The 24,109-nt window shown below is 38.1% G+C and overlaps 1 protein-coding gene across 1 annotated transcript in view; it reads left to right on the top strand.

Moving 5' to 3' along the window:
* The window catches only part of brinp2 (bone morphogenetic protein/retinoic acid inducible neural-specific 2), a 209,121-nt gene that overhangs the window by 86,190 nt on the left and 98,822 nt on the right, over window positions 1–24,109 (top strand). Inside the window, 2 exon segments of the mRNA XM_038718847.1 lie at window positions 1,319–1,653; window positions 1,656–1,782. Of these exon segments, the coding sequence (XP_038574775.1) occupies window positions 1,386–1,653; window positions 1,656–1,782 (395 nt within the window). The 5' untranslated portion in view covers window positions 1,319–1,385.

Genomic DNA, 24,109 nt, shown 5'->3' with positions numbered 1-24,109 from the left:
AATGTGATTTGTGATGATGTGTTTGGTGCGTGTTGCTAACACTCCTTGTCTGTATGGAGGCGGGTGATGACATCTTTGTCCATACACAAACAGCATTAAGAAACAGAGAGCCGTCAGTCGTGTCACTGTGGTGCCACTTTGCACATTCAACAGTGTGTTACAAGTGCTCCTTTTTCAATCATTCGGGAACTTTTAATTAAGTAATTTAATTTTGATCTCTAAAATCCATTTAGCATCATTGCAGACAGAGACATTGCAGTGCACCTCATACCAGTGCTAAACCATGAGGTTGGCTGAATTTTATTTGCCCTTCATTTGCAAAAACACATGCGATGTGACGCGACACACCGATGAGAAAATTAATTTGCATGCAAACTCATGTTTGGACAAAGACCGACAGTCCACCTGGCAGATATTAATACTCATTAATAATAATATAATAATAATAATAACTAACCACTGTTCATGACTGACAGACAGCTCACAGCTCTGGCCTGTAGAGACTAGGAAACAAACAATAATGCACATTTACGTGATGTTTACCTGTCACTGAAAGTGGAAAATTGAACACCAAGTTACCTTTACTCCTGCCATGCCTGGCAGTCATAGCTAAATGGATTTATTTCATGCTCATTGTGTACAGGCTTTGTAGGAAATATAGGAGATCACTAACTGAAGATTATGGAGTTTGTGAGACAGTATTTTGTATTTGTATGCTGTAATACACCACGTTTGCTGTGCATTTGGACTAACTTGATAAAACACAATGCATCAGATTTCATACGGCTAATAGAGACACACACACAGTATATGCGAGTACAGATAAGTGTACACAAAAGTGAATGAAATTCTGACATTCTGGATTTTATCCAGATATGAGACACTTGAAATGACAACCGTGCATGGGGCCCAAGACTCCATTTTAACAAGAAGCAGTGCCCTCATCAGTAAAATGTAATTTTTATGGCAACAAAATTTCTTTGGAGAAATGAAGGCAATATCCCTCTGACTTGTGCATCTAATTAAGTTCATGGTTTAATAACAATAATTATGTGTGTCTCTGACATGAAGAGAATACCTGTCATACGCACATTTAGAGCAGGCATGAAAACAATCAGTGCTGTGATTGATGTTAACTTGATAAATACCACTTTGAGGGACATTATGCTGCTTTCATAATGCTGGACTGTAATCAGAAATGTCCATCAATCACATTCAAAACTATTAATTAAGAGAAATTCCTTTTTCTACAATAAAAATGCATTTCTACCTCTCATCATGAAATTAAACCTACATTTTTCTGTGTCTCCTTGTTCAGTCCAGTGGGAGGTGACTGTGAGAAGAAATGCCGGTCCTAGGTGCCCTAGTACATCACCACCTGGACCATGGCGACTCCTTGGCCAATGAGAAGAGAGAGGTGCTCCCATGGCTCCTCCTGTCTTGTTAGATGGTCGGCGTCCTCCTTGATGCTCCTATGGTTGCCGTGGGTGTTGCTTTGGCTGCCGTGGCCCACCCGAGCTGAACAAGTGGGTGGCGGGGGACACGGTGGGAAGGCGCTCCACGGTTCCTTATCGTCCCCCTCTTCTTCTTCATCCTCGTCCTCCTCCTCCTCCTCCGCATCGTCCCCATCCAGCTCTTTGGCGTTGGGCTTTAGCACAGGCAGAGTGGGGGGCAGCTGGACTGGCTGCTGTCAGAGAAGGGACCTTTCCACAGATGTCCAGAGTACACAGAATTCAGAGAGAGGTTCCAGCAGGGATTTTCTACCAGATACAAGATTTACAGGTGAGATGGGTCTCCAGGTGTGTGTGTGTGTGTGTGTGTGTGTGTGTGTGTCAGAGAGAAGAAGACAGAAGGATATTGTGTGTAGCAGGATTTAGAAGATCAACAGGTGGAAGGAAAACACGGTGCTCTCACTTATAGGCTATTTGTAATAAGTGCTTCCCGACCTTTTTGGCTTGTGACCTCAGTGTTACTGCTGTGATTTATTGCTGCACTTTTATAATGAATTGAAGGGGTAGCAGTGATAATAACATTATATAAATACACAGAAACAAACACTATATGTGTCATTTTTGCTTTGCCTTTTGTATATACAGAGGTATTTTTCTGTTGTTTTTCATTTTTCAATAACTCAGCACTAACACTAGAATTCAATCAAGCCCCGTCTGTGGGCGCATGTAATGGAAAAAAAATGTATTACCTTTACTCAAAACATGTATTATTGTCAAACACAGTGCTCCTGTATTAAAAATCTCTGGATAGGGATAAAACTAATTCAAGCAGCAGTATTATGATTTGTGCAACGTTGGATCACGGAATTGTGGGACAGCAATATCTCATTTCTTTTCATTTCAGGTGATTGTTTTGTTTTCAATGCTAAAGGAGAAAGGAAAGGGAGAAGTGAATCTTTACATAGCATTTAGTGAATTCCACTTTCTTAGTTTATCTGTATATTTATAGGTTTGGATATTTCATTACAAAATTTGCCGTTTTGTGTGTTTATTTCTGGTGTAAATTCACTTTACAGTGCTCTTACACTGCTGCTGTGATTCATGAGATCCTTGCTAATTTCACTCATTACAGTGACTCTTTAAAGAGTTGAACCCTTTAAAGAGTGAATAAACAAGCATCAGAAAGAGTGGTAAATGTATTTTGTCTGGGAGATTAAAGTCAGAGCTTTAAATACTGATTCAGTGTAATCTGTGAATAGATACAAGAGGAGCTGTTGTTAATTGTGAACGACAGGCGCAGAATAGAGTGAACTGGTGTAGGTTGTGATTCTGTCATATTTTTCTTAAATCCCTCAGACTTTTTGCTGATTCTTTCTGTTCTAAATTGTGAGCTCAGCAGGATCAGGGGAAGCATGGTGCGGGGCTGAGAGTTGAAAGAGCATTTTATGAGCAAGCATTACAGCTCGTAATATGAAAAATATAGTAGATATTTATTATAGTCATAGACATATGACTGTCCATACATCCAGCTTTTACTTATCTCAGGTGAATGTAACTTTCAGATGTTATAGGATTATGTCTGTCTGACAGCTCATAACTCCAAACTCATAAAACAATCTCTTTTTAAATATTCATATTTCTCTAAAATATCAACTTGTGAAGAACTGCAACAATGAAAATTGTAGAATCACAGTTGCCATACTGCAATATCTTATCAGGAAAGATCAATAGATCACTCTCAACTGTGGATCTCTTGTTCTCAACCAGCTCTTGTATTAGTGCAAACAGATGCATATTATAATATTTTTGATATAATTAGTTGATAATATATTGATAAGGGAAATGCATTCTACTACTAGATACCGCAGCTCAGTAATTAATAAATAACACATATACTTATTAGAACTAATTGAACTAGTAATAGTTCAATTAGTTCTGTTATTAGTGTGTTACTTTTTTTTGCACTGTACATACAGTACACTGTTATACCCCCCTAAGCTGGCAAACTCTGTACCTGTGGGAACACTAGCACTTTCAGGCCATTTCCTTAAACATCTCCACGCACACACACTCACATGCCTGAACAAAGGAAAGCAGCTAAATGTCTTTATCTTTGTACTATTTTTATCGACAAACAACAAAACCGTGCGTCATCATCTTGGTCAGCACTCACACAGAAAATCTAGTGACTCTGAGTATTTTCTGGTTATACATCCATTCTGTCCCCTCCTGCTCACTGTGATCACTGTGTTTTAATTGAGCTAACCTGGCAGTTCAGTGTTTCTTCTTTACATATTTTTCTGTTTCTGTTTCCAGAGTAAAAAATAGGGATTTGATCATAGCCAGAGATGTTTTATAAGTTTAAGAATCCCCAGTATAACTCTATAGGGAGAGCCCATAACGCCAAAGATGGCGGTTTTCCCACCCCTCCCACTAGAAAGCTAATCATCTGCTTTTAACAGCGGAGGCGGGAAACTATTACTGAAAATATTTCAGCCAATTGTGTTATTCCACATGCATAGAAGTGTCAACAGTGGGGAAAATGCTTTTGAAACCTTTTTTTTATGGCAAGGACATCAAACTTTTTAATAAAAAACAGATTCTATAAACATGCAAATATGGTTCAGTTCGGAGGTTTACCTGCTGGATGCATGCTGTTTTCTACTTTGCTGAAAAGTAAATTTGCAGTGTACGTTGGAGGCTTTAGGTTTTAACACTAAATTTGCATACTGGACCACAATTGGCTGTCCATACTAGTTTTTAATATCACAACAGTAGTTACACATTTTAAACTCAGATTCAAGGTGAGCACAGAGAAACATCCAAGTGAAAAAAATAGGTTGTACTGACATTAAAATGAGTGATCACAGAGAGAAGTAGAGGCAATAGAAAGTTGTCTTCTTAACCTTTCCCGATCTTATTTGACTTTATTTTATCCCTTTTATTTTATTCTATTTTACTAATTTTATATTTATCTTAAATGTGTATTTTAGTCTTTTCAATGTTTTCATGCTTTTATCTTGTATTGTTTCTGTATTATTGTCTTTTGGGTATTATTGTCTTTACACTTGTTAAAGCACTTTGTAACTTGTTTTTGAAAAGTGCTCTACAAATAAAGGTTATTATTATTATATTATTATTAACTACATACAGCCCTTGACCAGGCTGAAACAACCACTCGGTAGAGCACTTTTGAAAAGCTACATTTCCAGGTTAGCGTGGACAAAAGACCAAGATACTGTAGTGAACAAGCCAGTGTGGGTTTGATTATTTTATATCAAAAAGGAGTAATCCAGAATCTCTCTTTGTCTCTCCCTGAGACGCAAGGAGGGGGGTTGAGATATCAACCCTGAACAGACAACTGAAGTACCCCAAAGGAGGGGGTGAAAGGTTTGCTCCACTCCCAAGTGCTGCTTGGGCAGTTTCAGCCATAAAACCTACCACTTCCGGTGAATTTGAGATAACAGACTCTATGCATGACTATTAAAATGACAATATTAACCTTGTCCAGAGACTAACCTCAACCTGAACCAGGCTGTGAGGACCTCAGCAGCCATAAACTAAACAACCTCTAAACACTCCCAAGACCAAGAGGGCAGGGTAACCATGGTAACGAAGTTCCTCTTTCAGATTACCTCAGACATTAAAGACCCCCTTCTTCAGTCTTGATTTCCTACCCCACCAAAGAGCCATTAATTTGGACTCTTAACATGCCCTCTCACTTTTCACATCTAGTTGTGAAGAAAGCCAGACGCCAGTGGAGGACGCTGCCCCGAATTCCTTTGTGTGGACAAATGAATACTGTCTCCTTATAAACTTGCCTATTACCTTGTTTAATTAAATAATCTTTAAGTTACTTAGTAGTTCTCGCCACTTCAATTTGAGAAGTTCTATTACCAATGTTCTTGTTAAAAGCTATGTTGGAAAGAAGGAACCACAAATAAGTGAATTTTGCAGTGCTCTTAATCTTTATCAATGCTCGCCAACATTTCTGCATTTAATTCATGTTGTAACTAATGCTTTGTTCCCAGCACCTTTATATACTCTCTTAGAAATTATATGATACAGAATTATTACGTGTTAAATAACCGATTTTCCTAACTCCTGAACCAAGGATTGAGTTAAATTTAAGTAAAATAGTCAGAGGGGATCCTTTGTTCCTCTCTTGGAACCAGTGCCCCCCAGAGGACAAATTAAGTATTACATGTCATTGTTTTAATGCCTCTCCCGCTGTTTAATGTCACTGTATTTTATTGTTCGAAATCTGATGCTATGTTCGTATAACTTGCTTATATATTTTCTAAGTAAGAACGTTTAACAGCCAATATTATCCAGGAAGTATTTAGTCAAGATTCTCTTTCATCTGCTGTGATCCCCACAAAATGTTTTAACTATTATGATTGACAATAACTTCCTTTCCTTTATCAAATGCTTAAAACTAAGCTACTGTTTGTTGCTCTTCGCTCTGCACGCTTACGGAGCGTGCTCCCTGTCCAAGCATGGGCAAGATTTCGGCCCGGCATTGTCCGTGAAATTTTCTTTGTCTTCTAGCAGTACTTATTACTTACTATATCCACGCGAAGCTTCACTGAATTTACTTTGTTTTGTTTTGTTTGTTAAGAGTTATCAGACCGCAAGTCAAGCAACTTTGAAGTCAGGAACAACCAAGCGTTATTTCAATTGAATTAACTTCTGCTGCTCTCACCGAAGTTCGGACTCAGCCACGTGGGTCCGTTATACCAGCAGTAATCCTGAGGACATCAAACCAACAAACTAAGCCTGGGCTGACCGCCCCTTAATGCGAGCGTTTTTCCCACGACTACCAGCCAGCCAAAGGACTCCGGATAATCCATCGGCCAAAACTCGACACACGAACGAGCTAAGCCGACAGTGAGCCTTTGTCAGACGGTGGATAAACTGAGAAACAACAAGCAGTAAGGCTTGAACAACCTACATTCTGTGGTTGAGATGATGTCCTTTATTTTTAATCCTTAATCATTTTAGCCTAAAACTCCTAGCCAAATTTAACTTAGCTATTATCATAACTTGAGTACATTAATTCTCTTTCTCTCTTAGACTCAAATCCTTTCACAATAGACCAACTAAACTCTCATTGAACTTCATCATTCTCATTGATTGCATTCTGTTTGTTTAATCCTTATTGTTGTATGTCTTTGATATATTTAAACTCACTTTGTATTCACCTTAGTTAGTTAATAAATTTCACCATAATCACAGGAACTGTGTGTGTGTACTGTTTAAATCCAAAGTCACTGGACGGAGGATTCACGACTTTGATTGAGATTGACTGATTAAATTTATAGAAATCATTAAGCAATTACAACTAACTGATCACTAGGAATAATTGTGTAATTATTAAAACCATACCCAGGGAGTCCTGAGACCCTGGGCGAACGTAATTTCAGGTGGTTCCCCCGAAAAACGAGAGTTTTATGAATTAATATTTCAGAATATTAATATTCATCATTTTATTAACAGTAGCCTACGTAGGTACACTACAATGCAAAGTAAAAGATGCATTTTGACTTTTAGCTAGCTGCATCTGGATGAACTGTGAGAATTTTTACTTTTTTAAAAAAGCGAATTCAAAATAGTCTCTGGATATTATTAATTCAGCATCCAAATTTTAAAATTTCAGTCACTTTTCTTTACTCCTGCACTAGAGTACATGTACAGAAGAGGAAACAAAAATAGCTCATACACAATGTTAAGCATTTTATGTCCTGTGATTCTTGGAATACCACCTAGAATCTCCCTTTTGGGCCAAACTTTTTCCCTTCCTGAGACGACAGTGTGCCAAGACAGGAGGTTTGTCGAGAGGCTGTTCGCTGTGTGATCTATAAATAATGTAGTGGAGTCCTGCGCCAGGTCCAGAGTTCATGTAGGATCCTATCACCATTATCATTACTCCAAATTGAATGCCAAATGTGATATATACTGCATCCGCTGAGACTGCAATTTTTATTGCCATTTCCTAAACTTGGAATATATATTCAGCTTTTTACTTGTTATTTCCTTAACCGTCCTCCCTCCTTCCCTCCATGAGCTCTTTAAAAATAGCTTCTCTTAGCTTGTAGCCTTGAAAGCTGTCACACCCGTCAGATATGTAGCCTTGCCTGAAAATTACATGTTCTAATTATCTGTGGCAATTTTTTGTTCTTTGACTGTTACAGGAGTTGACTGTGAGTATGTTTCAAAAGACAAACATTTTGAATTTAATCATACAGGCTCTCACTTCACTGTCTCCCTCTCTCTGGCTCGCTGCCTTTTTGTTAACTTTTATTGAGGAAAAGTCAGCTGAGCATGTGAAGATATCTGATGGCCTGGTTCGCAGTTACACAGTCACTTATACTCCCCTGCTGCCTGTCTCAGTTATTTACTGATCCTCTGGTCACTTGGACAGCAGGAGGTTAGAAATGCCTCGTTCAAAGGCACTTTTAAGTCTTTTAGCCGACCAATTACTTCTATGTGTAGTCTATTCACTGTTAAACTTGAGGGGTTTTTCTTTCACAAATGGAAATTCTGCTGTCTACTCTTCGTTTCCGTCTCCATCTACCTCAACTTGAATCAAATGGAAATGACAGCATCACTTATAGATGAAGGGGAAGTATACTCTGAAATGGCAGGTGAAGGTTTCGTGACATAAGTGGGACAGATTTGTCATACGACTCTGCTTTTAGCTGCAGGACACTTTCAGTGATCATTGAGAAGCCAACATGGCAAACTGCTCCAGATGTGTTTTCCTTACTTCATTTTTAGGTTTTGGCAAATACTCTTTTGTTTGTTCTTTGGAACAACACCGCCAGAAAACTTTATGCAATTTACTCAGTAAGACAATGCACTGTGTAAACATTTTTGCATTATACTGCTTTGTCTCTCCAAAGGCAACTTGTAAGTCATCTGGTTCAGATGGTAGTTCCCTTTGCTGGTCTTTTGTTTTTATGCAGATTCAATGGATGTTAGCAGCCAGCAAACTTCACATTATCAATTATCAGTGCAGTGTGTGAATGTTTGCTGCAAGACAGCAGAATTCAAAAAGCTCAGCATGAATGAAGAAGCTGATTGTTGACATAAGATCATATGAAGGTTTATCAATACTCCTGAATCTCCTTTTTCTGAAGACTTAAATGAAGTCCTGGCTGTTATAGTATTTTGTATTGTTTGTTAGATTAGATAAGATTAACTTTATTGATCCCATGCGTGGACATCTAAATTTCACAACAACAAAAGAAACAGCTGCATAGGATAGATAAGTAAACTAAAAACCTATGATATTAAGAGTTTTGAGTTTAATTTATTAAAGTTTGACATGGCAGGGTACAGCAGCATTAGAACACAGTTTTTAAACAGTTAATCCTGCAATACGCCACTTAACAGCGACAACATCATTTGCAAAAGCATGAAATTAAGAGCATAAATCCAAGAATGACTACGTCGTTTATAAAATAATTTAAGAGCATTGTCATTTTGAACTTAGTTTAGCTTGAACAAGAAGCAGAAGCCATATTTGTGTCTCTATATAGTTGCTTTCCCCACAGTCTGTAACTCTTACTAAGGCACTGTATGAAAATTATGGTGACCTGGACTGGACTAATGTTTCAATTTATAAAAAAGCAAGGCAAGGCCATTAGAGAAAAACTGCAGTGCAGTGCAAACAGTATTGAGCTGGTCAAATGTGTTTCACCATTACTTACTAAAGCGCATAAAGAATTTAGGATAGTAAATGTGTTAATGGAAGAAACATTTTCACAAATCCAAATTGCACTAATGAAGTTGCAAAAAATATGCCAGAAATAAAAAAGTAGTGCATCCTGTATGCCAAATATTCCAGCCACATGCTGTTATTGAATTAAGCTACTAAATGAATATTAATGCTACTTAAGGGGTATTTAAAAAAGAATCTTACAAAATGGAATAGAATATAAATATTGGATGAGAAAAACTTTTGCTCTCCAAACTACTCTCCACTAACAATTTTCATACAGTACCTTAACATAAAACTTAAGTTAAAATGGAAGGTTTGATCATCTTTACTCAGTATTACTTGATGGGTGGTGATGGCGCAGTGGGTTCAATTCCCTACTGTGACACATCCACCAATGTGTCCCTGAGCAAGACACTTAACCTCTAGTTGCTCCATAAGCGTGCAACCTCTGACATATATAGCAATTGTAAGGCACTTTGGATAAAAATGATAGGCAAATGAATAAATATAAATAAAAATGTACTTTTGGGTTAAAATCCCTGCCATGTTGTGTCGGAATCTGCACAATTTAAATTGTCTCACTGTGCCCATGACACTGAGGTCATGTCCTTGATATTCCTGGGTATGTGAGGGCTTTGGCAACATGTTACTAAGTGAAACACTCAATTGGTTGAAATCAGGTGGTAAAAGTCTTTTGGGGTAATGATCAATGACCACATGAACTCACCGACCTGTTTAAAAAATTGTGTATTTTAATGACCAAATAGTATAAACATTAGCTTACTATCTAGCCATCATTCTAACCAGACAGAAACCCTCATGACCCCAGTATTTTTAAAATCAGGGTTATGGCCTTGCTTGTGGCTATATGAACAATGACTGCAGTCTATCAGCAACAAAGGTAGGAAGTAGCATGACTTGGTTACAGCCCTCCCAAACATTTAAGGGATGAGGTTAGGTTGGATAGATGGTATACAACTGTCTGACTTAGATAATCTAGATCTGTGAACTGTAACACTAGACTTAACCAAGTTATTTTATTTGCCTAAACCTAACCTCAGAGGTTTCAGGTCAGACATGCTTTTTTTTTGGTTATGTTGTTGGAACGCACTAACAAACAATGTTGTCGTGATGTTTGGGGTGTCAGATCAGAAGGCAGTGCCGATAAACTTCATTGTTTAGGTTGGAGGACTTTTGAATCTGAGCACGAGTTGAATTGATTTTTTAATTACATTTTGGTGACAACCTGACTCAATTGCTGCCTTGTCTATGTTTGAAAGCAAGAAAAGCCTTTATTTTAGATATGCTCAAGTCATCACTCACATGCAACTATCCTTTTATGTCAGAAATAACTGCTGCCTCTCATCTCTCCTCCTTGCTATCAGAGATTTATGGCCACCTACTTTGTGAATGCATTCCTACATTTGTGGGATTTGATTGAGATTTGATTGCTGCATCCCCCGCTACCCACAGCAACAAAGCACTTGTACATTTCAGCCAACACATCCTACTCAAAGTATTCCTCAAGAACACTGGCACACTTCCTCCCAATTTGTATGAAAACAATGGCAGTGGCAGTGAAACAAGGCCAGCGAGGGCCTGCCATGCCAGAAAGCCATGACTACTTTTTCACAAGACAAAAACTAAAAACAACCTTATTTAAAGCTTCAACTCCAGATTGTCAAATTCCATATTGAGAACATATAAACTTATTTTTTGTTATTATTATTAATATTATTTTTACAAAAATAGCTTTGCTTCTGACTTGAAATATGAGATATTAAACATTTTCTGTGCTGTAATGGTAATGTTAATCAGTGTAATTCTGAGTAACGACAAACATCATTTCATGAACATTTTCCCAAATCTGAACATTGACAGCGAAGATAATGTTCGTGATAGAACAATGGATAGATGAATGAATAAACTAACAGTCCGGATCAAACCCATAATGTTGCAATTAGACCATAATGTTTAATTATACGTGCTGATAACTACTTCTTTTGCATGTCATTGAATACGCCTGCAATAAAATCCGAATATGGAGTCACACAGTGAAAAACAGTGGCCTCATGACGTGTGAAAAACACTTCTTTTGTGTTTCTAATTGTACTCCTGTGACCTTACTGATGCTAATATCTGATTATCATTAAGGAAAATAAGTGCTGGCAGGCTTTTCTCTGCATTAACTTTCCACAGAGCAAGAGCAAAATTGGCTGTTCTCATTAGCTTTTAATAAGGGGTAATGGAGATGGGAATACATGTTAGCCACATTTTCCTGGGTTAAACCTAATCCGTTAAATCCTTTAATCTCCTAATCGCACAAGTTACATCAGTTGCTACAGCTGGAAAACTATGGATGGGTAGTGATTGTCTGCTCTTCCCTGTGAGGTTGCTATCTTCTCTCTTATGGCTGTAGTCTGTGGAAAAACCCCACTCTAACTCCACATGAGAGGCACTGTTTAGAGGAAGTCCATTTGTGGAAATTACATGTAAATCTTCTTTTTTTTTTCCGTAACTCAGGCTTGTAACAAATCACATGTCCTTAGCTCTGCTATAAAGAAATCCAGGGATAGTTTAGAATAGTATACTCAAGTGAAAGTATTGTTACTTGTGTAAAAATGTACTTGGATAAATGAGTAAATGTCACTTTTTTGAAAAGGGAAAAGATAAAGAAAAAATATTAATATGATGATATGTTATAAAGAACACCGTTAGGCTGCATAATATATTGCATTAAATGTCAGTGTATACACTAGTGGATATATAGACCATATAAAAGAAGTGGACATAGCCACAGTCACCCATTGGTTTGTGGACTAACATTTTGAAGCATCGACCTTGACACTTTGTCACATTCTTGTTTTTTTGGAACCAGAGGTGATTATATTTGGACAAGAGGGTGGAGGGGAGGGAGACTCATTGCTATGCCTGACAGGTTGCCGTAGTAGCGAGCTGTCAATCACAAGGTGACCGCCACCTAATGCATACCCTGCTTTATCATCTATTTTACTCTGAATGGTACCGTAATTTAAAAAAATTAACATCATGTTGTATTGAAGAAGACTTTAAACTATTGATTGAGACCATAAACACCTTAAGATAGTGTTTACTGAGGTAATAAATCAAGTAAGAAGTAGGATCATTTTCTTAAGCTTACATACAATTTGGCCTTTTTTGCAAGCAGTATAGTTTTGGCCATTAGAAAGAATGCAGGTTTAAGGCACCTCCGCATTGGCTTTTTTCAGACATGGAGCTTCCCGCTTATAATTCACCAGAAAAGAGAGCATAATTCAGACAATTAAACAAAAATGACCAGCAACAAATAAAGTGTACAGACACAACAGAGGGTGCACCACACATAATTAAGCCACACAAATGACCTCTTCTTATAGAATCAGCTGTAAAATGAAACATCACTAAGGCAGACAACACGGAGACGTATGGACAATATAAACTCCAGGCCACAAACACACAAGCAAAGGAGAAACTACACAGTCCTCTCAGCCTGTACGTCCCAATATAACCAATCCGTTTAGCCTCTTTGTCCCACTGCGGTCCATTTTCAAACATTTTGCGCTGAAGGAGGCTCCACAGTCACAGTGACAAAAATGGTCAGAAACAGGAGAGAGGCCTCACAGAAGGTACCTTTCTGTTGTTCCATTCTTTTTAAGCTGCTCTCACTGTAGGCATGCTTACTCACTTACAGTTCCAAGAACAATTTCCAGCAGACAACAAAACTGAACAAAGATTGTTAGACATAAACTTATTATATACTGTATAAATATATAACAATCATGACCAACAACATACAATATATACTTTGTTTTTATACATTATAAAGTAAGTTTGAAAATAATAAATACACATTTTTATAAGCATTCTTGACATAAACTACTTTAGGACTTGGTCTTGAGTTGGGACTTAATAATCAGACAGTTATGAAACCTCATTCTAGCAATTACATAACCTGCTCCTCAGTGAAAAACAGATTTGATTTGTATTAAGTGAGTCAAAAGCCATTATAAAACTTTTTACTGTGTAATGGTTCAAAGCTCAATATAAGTATGTATTTTTCTCAAATCAAGCAAATCAAGCATGTGTCCAACAAAGATAAGTACATTATTACCTGGCTTGAATCCATCAGAACTCTCTAAAGGACCTCAATGGGGGTCTACATGCAGAGGAACATTGGTTTGCTTTCACCTCAATCTCTCTATAAGTTAGAATAATCAGACCAAGCGTAAGTTAAGTATCTACTGCAGAGCAAATTGGTATTTAACCGTTAGTTACATCCCTAATTTGCTACAATCATGTCCCTAACTTAGTGCAAGAGTTCTCTTAAAGTGGGAATGAATTTCTCATATGGAATTCCATTGTCTGCTGCATGTGTGTGTCAGGGTCCCTGACATTGAAGGGATTTAGAAACCCCTGGTTCAAATATCCTAGCAATCAACCAGTTATAGTAAGAAAGGACCTGCCCGGTATCGGTCAGGACGATCGATTTATCCACACCAAATACACATCAAACACCAAGCATCTAAATGAACTTATATCATAACATAAATAGCTCTGTAATCACTGTACATGGCTACATTTATTGCCTTCCAGAGATCTCATATGTCATCCTACACCGCAATCCGTCCACTCTAAAGAAAGCTCAGCTCCAGCTCTGATCAGCTGTTTAAGCTCATATCACTCAAATCACAAAACTCACAGACTTGTTAGCAGGATAATAATAATAACATACACATCAATATACATATACAGCTACCTGAGCTCTTTGGTTTTGTTTCTCTCGTCAAAATGAAGAAGTGAAGAAATGTTGCTTTGGAACAGACGGTCTTTATCATCGTCATCTACAGACTGACCCGTAGGACGTACACAGTCATCCAATATATGTTCTGTTCTCAAGTTGTGGGCCTGGAAAGCATGGAAGTGCTTTTGGTCACAGGAATGTTGATCAATATTCACTGTTTTTATCAATATTTCAATCTTTTGGAAGCTTTATGTTATTTGGAACATGGATGGACAGAAATAGTGTTTTGAAGAAAACTCCCAATAACAGTGAGTAAATATGGCCAAAAAAATGCACATTCGCTTGGTTTATTTTTGAAAGATTGTGTAATATCTGTTGTATATTAGTTTATTTTCATCAAATTTACAGTTACATTTGTATTCCATGTGTATTAGAAGATATTCAGTTTTATTATGGCTTCCAGTTAATTTTAGAATTGATTTTAAAATCCTTGGTATTGGTCCAGAATACTTAGCAGATTTGCTTTTACCTTATGAACCTACTAGAACCCTTGGGTCCTCTGATAGTGGCTTTCTAATTATTCCTAAAGCCTCAGCTAAAACCTATGGCAAGGCATCCTTTCAATGTTATGGCCCGCGTTTGTGGAACACCCTTCCTGTTGAGCTGAGAGCAGCAGCAAATCTGGACATGTTTAAAGGCAAACTAAAGACATACCTATTTAACCAAGCTTTTAACTGAGCTGTATTTTGGGTGGGGCGGGGATTGATTGTTGGGCTTGACCTGCTTTTTTTTTTTTTTGTAGTAGTATTTTAACTATTTTAAGTGGTTCTATAGTGTGAAGTACTTTGTGTTACATGTATTTCTATGAAAAGTGCTATATAAATAAAGATTGATTGATTGATTATAATCTACAGGATGATGGTTTTGATGGTGATATTCATATTAAAATATAGATTTTATACCAGCCCAGAATGAAAATATATTTTTCTTTATTGCATCTCCATTTACTCTTTAATAGGTTCATTGGGATGTTATTTTAGACGTTTTTCCTGGAAATAGGTATCTGTTTCCAAGAGGTTAACTTAAACAATATAAAATAATACATTTTGATTATGATATTTGAAACAGTGAAGGGAACGTGGAGTTAAGCGTATATGGCTGGATTTGTAAGAAAATATCACTGCAGGGAATAATCACAGTTTTCAATTTTCATCAACAATACCTGTCCAGCAGTTCTTATAGAGATGGGGACAGGGGCTCTGCTTAATTTTCATTTCTACTTCTGGTGGACTTGAGACAGATTGGCTGCTGATGAGACACAGGATGGGATTGGAGGGTTGTGGGCTTCTTCTGTAGTCCACAACATCAGAGACACAGAAAGCTTAGCGTGGACAGAGCAGCGGGGCAGAAACAAGCCTGTGGCTCTGTGATGGAAACAGTCAGGAGGCAACAGCCTGCATAGCAGGAAACACTTGCCTGTTGGGCATACTGTGTGTGTGTGTGTGTGTGTGTGTGCGTGCGTGCGTACGTGTGAGACCTGCATTATGTTGGTCAGCCACACACACACATACGCAAACACAGAAGGTCTTTGGAGTCTGTTTCTTATGTTAACCTCCCTATGTCATAAAGGGATGAAACAAAAGAAGAACCAACTGCTGCACACATTATCACTGCTGGTGCTAAGCATCAATTGGGTTCAAACACAGAAAGAGAGAGAGGCATAAATGAAGAGAACACAGAGAAAAACACTGTATAACACATAGGAATAGACATGTGAGTACATGTGATTTGAAAGAATAAGGCAAAGGGGCTAAGTATGTTTGTATTTTACACAAAAATGATGATGATTGTGTTCTTCATGATGATATTTTCACAAATAATTAACTCAGGCAAAATGTACTCAGTGATGATTAGTGTGTATTTTTTTTAAGAGGAGTAAGCTCAATTTCTGTTTGTTTATTGAAATTTATTTAAATATAAAGTTTTAGTTTCAATCATTTTACTTCTCTTATGCCTCTACTTCATCAGGCTCCTGAACTTTGGTCTAGAAGTGATGAAGTTGTGGTCCTTTCTCACTTTGTGAGACAAATAGGAAGTAAAGGTCTGAAGGAGGGCCCTTTGACCTTCTAATCATACCCTTATGTTGTTTTCCATCCCTCAAGATCAGAATACTTATTTGATGGTTAATACTTTCTGACTTCCCTTTCTATGACAGTCTTTTGTTCCTATTTCAGATAGGCTTTTAATAGGTCACAAGTATATAGTATTATTTTTAGCATAGGAGTGTTCATGGTAATGAAGGGGCATGTCCAGTGCAACAGTGTGGCTCATTTATTCAACAATGGAGCAATGAGCGATGGTTTTGCTTCATATTGTTGACAACAAAAAATATTGAATATCACTTGACTTATCCTTTAATATCATGCAACAGGACACCTGAAACTATTTCACTGTTGTAAATATTGTGTAAGGTGCTGTAAACTGAAGATAACCATAGCACTAGTGCTCCTGTTTTATGCCAAGTCAAGAGTTAACTTTGGTGGAAACAGATTACCACGAGTTAAACTGACTACAAACTTAAAAAAAACAAAACATAATGATTAGAACACAGCTTCCTCTTCTGCTTATGGTTATTGGATGTGGTATAATCATAATAATACACTTCAGGGTGTTCTGATATAGAAAGAAATGGATAAGACAGAAACCAGCCTCTTTTGTTATTTCCATATCTCAGGACACCTCATTGCGTATTACAAAGTGAAGAAGAAGTCCACTCAGCTACACCTCTGCATCTTTTGATGTAAATTTATTTTACTTCTAAAACTCTTAGCAGCCATCAATAGCCACACAGGCTCATTTTGTTTAGGGGGATGAGAGAGAGGGCGTGATAGTTTTCTTTTTCACTGCAAATTCCAGAGTGAATTAAGATGGTGAATAGTTTTTTTTTACTGGATTCCTCTGTTTCCTCTGTTTTTTGTACACATAGGAATTTATGTTGGTAATTACAAATGTTGTATAGTGTATGGCAATGGTTGAAAGTCTAATCAACAAAGACAAATGGTGCCAACAAGGTATTATTATTCCCTGTGTGTCAAGAAATTACTGTAATAATAATTTCATTTTTATTATTTGCTGTATATATCAGATAATTACTAGTTCCCACCAATAATTTTTGGTTGGTTTTTAGCCACAGAACATGTCTTTGTTCAAAACCCCCCAGAATGGGACTTCCTATGCTTTACTTTTATACAAAAAAGATGACAAGAATATCAACAATTGACCTCCCTGATCAGACACAGAAGTAACAGTTCAGTTCTGTCATCTTATGAATGTATAGAATTCAACCAAAAACTACTAACCTCAGGGAGAAAGCTATAATGATGAGAGTGATGCATTATCTTTCTAAATGAACTTAGCAATGCTTGTGTGAAGTGTCTGTAAAGCAGCAGGTGAATATAAAAGAGACCTTGGCTTTAGAAAGTGTAAAACCTACAAAGTGACAGAAGGCTCTCTGAGAGCGAAACTTCACATTAACCTTTAATATGAGCTATCTGCCATCAAAAAGAGGTTTAGCTATTAAAAATGCAATTCCAGACTAAATCTATCAAAACAAAATGCTTTTGAAATACAGCCAGAGATAGAGAGACAGAGAGCTAGAGAGGGAGATGAGCATGTTTCTGTCTGTATGTATGAATATGTGTGCCCTTTGCATTAGTTTTTACAGGTGTACTTGATAAAGTGGTCTCTAAGTGTAGAATGACAAAGGATGCAGTTCTGGGTCGTGCTAAAACCATGCATGAATGAATCAATCCTTCCCTGAAAGAGCAACTACATTTAAATGCACAATAATCTTTCTTTCACTTTAACTGACTTCTTTTTGCTGTTTTGAGGTTTGTGAGCCAAAACAGAAAAGTGAAAATTGGAAAGAGACTGGCACTCCTGCTTTGCAAACACATCACGCACCCACATTAATCGGCATCCTGACTAACCAGAAGGTACATCAATTGTGTGAGTGAGAGAAAGAAGGTTGCGGAAACTACATTTCCCAGTAGGACCTTAGTGGGAAATGTGGAGACTTCCCTTACCAAGTTGCTTTGAGAACAATCAGGGCAGACACACACACACACACACACATATACATTTCCAACCCACATTTACACCCTCAGACTCCTGCTGTGTGCATATGTGCATGTGTGCCTGAGAGGGAGAGATGTGCAGACAAAGAACTAGGAGCTACACAGACACAACAAAACATCAAAAAGAACTTTCCATCAAAGAAGATTACGTTAGATGCAACACTGATGGGATGGAAATCCAGGCAATATTTTTCTCTTTATTCATCATCAAAAGATTAGGTTTTCTGAATAAAATACTCCTCCACGCCCACCACACACACTAACTGCGATAACCAGAGCAGCAATCTTGTTTGCTCCCTATGGCCTCTCTCTCTCTGCATCTGTCTCTAACAAACACATACAATAGGAAGGCTGATGAGTTCAAAGAATCAGCCGATCTGATCAGTGGAGTTTCGAGGAATATGATTAGCGAGTGGCTGACATTCACGTCGGATCAGGCTTTCTGTTGGTCTAAATGCGGTTTCATTCACTCTCAGGACATCAGGAAGCTGAACTCCTGTTTGTTTGTCATATTATTGGTATTTTACAGATTTTCACAAAAAAACAAAACAACAAAACGTAAGGACTATTTGGACCTGAGAGCACATTGTTTGACCAGTTCAACAACTACTTTTAACACTTGATCGGACATACCATAGAGTCCTACTCATGGGTGCAACAGCCTCAGGTCAGGACAAGAAGTCCAGGTTGTACCAGGTTTTAAAAACACCTTGAAAACTAGGTGATGGTGAAATGTTGGCAGGGCTTGCTGATAAGTGAGTGACACGAGGCAGTGGGTGTAAAGGTTTGGGTAGGGTAGTTTGAAGAGGGGAGATCCCTTATGAATTTTAAATTGAGGGAAGCGAGAAAATATGTAGATGGACAGAAGCCAAGAGGCAGAGCTGCAGTGGAGTAATGAGCCTTCCTGATTTAACTTTTGCTAAAATCCGTTTATCTTTTTTATAAGTTCCAAAGTCTGCCGGTAGACATACAGTATTTTTGAATCTGACAGGAATGCTACATTCCCTCAGTAATTTATGAGACTAATATCTTGCCTGGCTTATGCATTAAAATCACTCACATGGAATGTGGCTTTATTAAATGTCATTAGTAGCACTGTCCTGTAATACAAATTACTTGGCAATGTTAAGTCATTGTGGGATAAAGTTCTTAATGTGTTGAAATTACCCAGCACGCTTCCATTGGAGAGGAAGAAAGAGTTTCACTCAGTTACTTGCCTTTTGAACACTTGGTCTATAGTTGATTTGTCACTAAACTGTGTTGCTATGAACATACAATTACATACGTACATTATCATTGTGGGTTTGATCAAAACCTTGTGGGTGGAATTTCGGAAACTTTTGTGGGCACTGGGGAATGCGTTTCCTCTTGCACGCAGTCTTTATTGCTCCAGGTACTGTGTTCTGTGTTAGTTCAGTAAAACACAACATGTAGCCGCTGGTGAAAATGATACTGAAAACACAGAAGCACCCTGAGTGCTTGTGTTTGAGTGTTGTTAAAAATGCCAGTGCCACTTGGAGCCTTCCACTCCCCCTCTTAATTTGGTACATTTCGTTAATCTCTTAGAATGGTATGTTCCTGGGCTTAATGTAATTACATTCAATGCACCTCTGTTCTGTTATTTGTCATTATGAACACATTGTGTCACTGCATCGATATGTAATCTGTATATTTAGAACATTAATATGCCTCTAGGTGAGTATGTGGTGGATTAAGCCTGTCAACACATTCTCACTCCTGGCTCATCACATGTTGACGTTTGGCGTCACCTTTGAACACCATGGGTACCGCTTTAGCATCGTTTTTCAACATTTAGGTCTCCACGGTCAAGTTAGCAATGGTTAGCAACAATAAATATGCAACATCCAGTCAAGTTAGCAACAATAAATATGCAACATCCAGTCAAGTTAGCAACAATAAATATGCAGTGTCTGGTTAGACTTTCAAAATAAAATGTTAACATCGCAAAACATCGCCATTTTGAAACGGCATGTTGTTAAAGTTGAGCTGAGTAATTTGGTTAGGTTAAGGCAACAAAAGTACTTGGTTAAGGTTAGGAAAAGATCATAGTTTAGGATAAAATAACAACTTACATCAATTAACACGTAAATGTTAAGTAATGTTACACGCAAAAGTTACACAATTTACGTAACCTACGTAACTTAATAAAAACATTTAATGTTGACTTTTTGTTTCTCTCGGGAAACGAACACTGGTTTCTGGCCCTAATAACTGCATAGCTGTCAACTATTTTCTTTGGTGGAATAATGAAGTGTGTTAAAGTCATTAGCTGGAACCACTGGGGTCTTGTTGTTCCACCTTGTGGCAGTGCTAAGCATAGCAGTGTGACTGGTTTAATAGGTTGTAATATGTTTTCTTACTCTGTATCTTATTCCTCATTTTAGGAACCACACACATACCGATATATAAGACATACAGGGACAAAGGCATGCCTGTACGCCCTGTCAGGCCTCTTCTGAAATAAAGAGTTCTTAGCCGGAAATTCTGGACTATTTTGTGACTTGACCCATCACTTCAGTAGTGGGTATTGTGAGTATTGTCAGAAGCCACAGTCGGCTCATCTCTTTAATTCAGTTGTTTTTACAAAACAAGCTTGTATACCTCAATTCTCACCACACACACACAACTTACTTGTCATGGTGTTTATTCCTCCTTTCCTGTTTGGCATCTGCCTCTAACAGGTTCATATTAGATAAGACCCACCTACATTACATTTAGCAACCAATCGTGTTTATACCTGTGTCAAGTTTGCCAGATGATACATAATGATGTGCTTCCAGAATTTAGTGCGTATTAAAACTCTAGCAGCTGAGTTCTCAGACTGGAGCCTGTTGAGGGCTTTACAGGGCACACTGGATAGGACACCATTGCAGTAATCAAGACTGGTCATGATGAAAGAATGGATGAGGGTCTCTGCCACAGAGTCAGTGAGTGAAGGCCAGAGCCTGGAAACGTTTTTGAGATGATAGAAGGCAGATTTGGTGATGTTTTTGAAACAAGACTGGAATGAAATGGTGGAGTCCAGGATGACTCCCAGGTTGTAAACTTATGGGGATGCAGAGATGGAGCAGCCATCCTACCTCCAGGAGGATGTCGCCGACCTTCTTGAGCAGCAACGCTGGGGCCACCACCCTAAGTTCAGCTTTGTTTGCTTTTGAGTTTGAAAAAGTTAGCAGTTGTTTTAATGTCTCGCAGGCAGTTGACAAGTGGCATGGGTGGGAGCTGTGTTGAGGGTTTGGTGCTGATGTACAACTGGGAGTCATCAGCATAGCAGTGGAAATTAAGTCCATGGTGACGGATAAAATAGTGCAAACTTCATTTAAACTATACTGAACCAATCTGTAAGAAATTAGACCAATTAGAGGACATCTCATGAACTTTTTAAGCACATTATAAATGAAGTTGCTAATGGAAGTAGCTCCTAAGAACCCACATTAAGACATTTTTAGAGCTGAAAAAGCCAGTGTTGATCTACTACCAAGAACAGTCAAAACAGTTTTCTGTTCTGTGTGCTGTTTTAGTTGTAGGTGGAGGAGCAGTGCATCTCGAGTCTGAACGCATCATTACCACCAGAGTTATCTTTTTACATGGTCAGTTGCCAGTTTCAATTTGGCTGCCTCTCATTCATCTTCATTTTTGTCTCAAATACAACAATATTTTCCTCATTTTTTCCACTCACACACATTTTCAAAAGCCTATAGTACATGTTTCAGTGTAAGGAATCTGCCATTGCCTTTAACAAACACATTGCTTTTTGTTAAGCAGTATTAAGCATTTCGCTCCACTGTTTTCCAAGAAAAACAAGTAAAATGTTGCAGTTTTTAGTTTATTAATATGGCATGGTGAGCTCATGACAAACCCCAGTTGGGTATTTCACATTGTTGCCATGTTCACTGGCATCTGATTTATTTTAGCAGCGTTATGAAAGCAGGTTGACAGCTTTTTGCTCCCTGCTGTATCTCAAGGCAGGATGACTCATGATCTGGCAAACAGCAAAATATATCAAGACATGATTCCAGTGACATCAGTTTTCACATCCTATCTTAAATTTGTTGCAATAATTGACTAGCAAGTATGCTAAAGAAAACTAAAAGATGATAAACGATTAATATACAATTATTCAGGATTGCAACACAACTTTGGTTCAGGAACTCATGTATAACACCTTTTCTTAAGCTACCCTGGAAACAACCACAGTGTCTGCTATCCAGAAAAAAAACACCTTTCTCCCAGTTTCCCTTTCATGTATAGCCTCCACATATTGCTGAAATCATGATTTTTCCGCATCATGTTTGCTTTGTTCAGGCTTATCCTTCGGAATGAAGGATGGGAGTCGTGATCCATGGGTGGAATAAACTCTCCATTGGAGATAGCAGAAGCCAAATGGCTTACTTAGCAACTGATTGTGAAACAGCAGACAAAAGAGTTTCCTAACAACAAAGCACAGAGGCAACAAGGCTGAACGTGTGTCTAAATATTACCTGGGCAAGAGCCAGGGAGGAAATGGAGAAAAAGATATAGAGAAAAGACAGAGACGAAGGGTATTAATAAGAAAAAAGAGATACTAGTGAGAACAAGAAAAAAAGAGAAGAGGTAGGAGGGCAGTACTGTTTCTGGAAAGGGGTAGAGAATGAACGAAGTGTGTGCGTATGTGTGTGTGCTCGTTTATTTCCCCTTCAGTGTGAGAGCGGAAGACAAATTGACCATATGGATAAGAGCAGACGGTGGCCAGGTTGTGCTAAGAACCAGTTAGTTCTACCACATTGTGTTGTTTGGCAGTAAGCCTAATGTTTAGCACACTGGGAACTGGCAAACTAATGGAAACAAGCAAACTGCCACAGCACCGACTTTTTAAGGCTTCTAGGATGCTGCGAGGTGCATTTTCTGGCACAGTTTGGTCCACTACAACTGCAGAACAATGGTTGCATGCAAATTAAGTATGATAATTTAATTAAATTTTATTGCTTTGTAGAGATGGCAAAATAAATATATATATTTTTGAAATGTGATTACTGTTGATTGGAGGCAATACACTGGCCTGTATTCAAATGTAGCACAAGAAATGTAATGGATTGTATCCTGAAACTACGTCTGTGCTGTACTGCCGTATCTTTGACTGATGTTTTATTCAAGCATCTTGTAGAAGAATATTAATGACAATACGTTTTTGCAGAGGAGGTGGAAGTACTTTTTAAAACACATAGTGTTTACAGGTATGTCTTTCAGGCTGCAAACTTCACAACAAGGGAGGGCAGCCTGTATGTAGCCTGACAGGGAAAAACCATGGCTAAATAGTCTGTACACCCCAGCTGCTGCTCGTTAAACTCATTGCTTTAAGCTCACGGAAGTGTTGTCACGATACTCGAATTTCTAACGATACAACACCTTGAAAATTATCAATATTCAATACCATTTTCGATACCACGGGGGGAAATTGACAGAACTTTGATTAAATTACTGAATATAGTTACTGAATTATCTTATCAACTTATCTTTGTTAGTAAAGTTAATAGTACTGAGTGTTAAGCAGAACAGCAGTATATACAACATAACATCAAGTATAACATCAGTTAATTTACTTCTGACCTTAGTCAAAGTATTTCCTATCAATTGAAACTCAGATTCTGAGATTCCTCAGGTCTGATATCTCTGAGGGGGATTACCTTAGTTTTGAGAATGATAAATATCTGGACAACAGGACAGCTATCTTGTCAACAACCGTCTTGTTTAACACAGTAATGTTGAAAGGGAAGATGTCGCCAACCTCTGCTGGTTCTTCATAGAGGACAGCGTGCTTTGCTCTTTCGTTAGCACCGCTCTGTACCGTCACTTTCATATGGGCTTGCTTGTATTATTTGCCAGCATCAAATCACATGTGACGAGTACTAGCCAATCACTTGTCGAAACTGGCAGGGAAAAAAACGTAATTCAAGCGGAGGGAACGAGACAAGAAGAAAGCTCTGTAGTGAGCGGTGGGTGTAGATATCAGTTCGCTGTCGGGGAGAAGAGAAGCGCA

The sequence above is a fragment of the Micropterus salmoides genome, unplaced genomic scaffold (genome assembly GCF_014851395.1).
Source record: "Micropterus salmoides isolate LMB-PRFRI ecotype aquatic unplaced genomic scaffold, ASM1485139v1 Ms_hic_scaffold_14, whole genome shotgun sequence".
NCBI lineage: Eukaryota > Metazoa > Chordata > Actinopteri > Centrarchiformes > Centrarchidae > Micropterus > Micropterus salmoides.
Note: the sequence above shows the minus strand (reverse complement) of the source record. Positions and strands in the feature narration are given on the sequence as shown.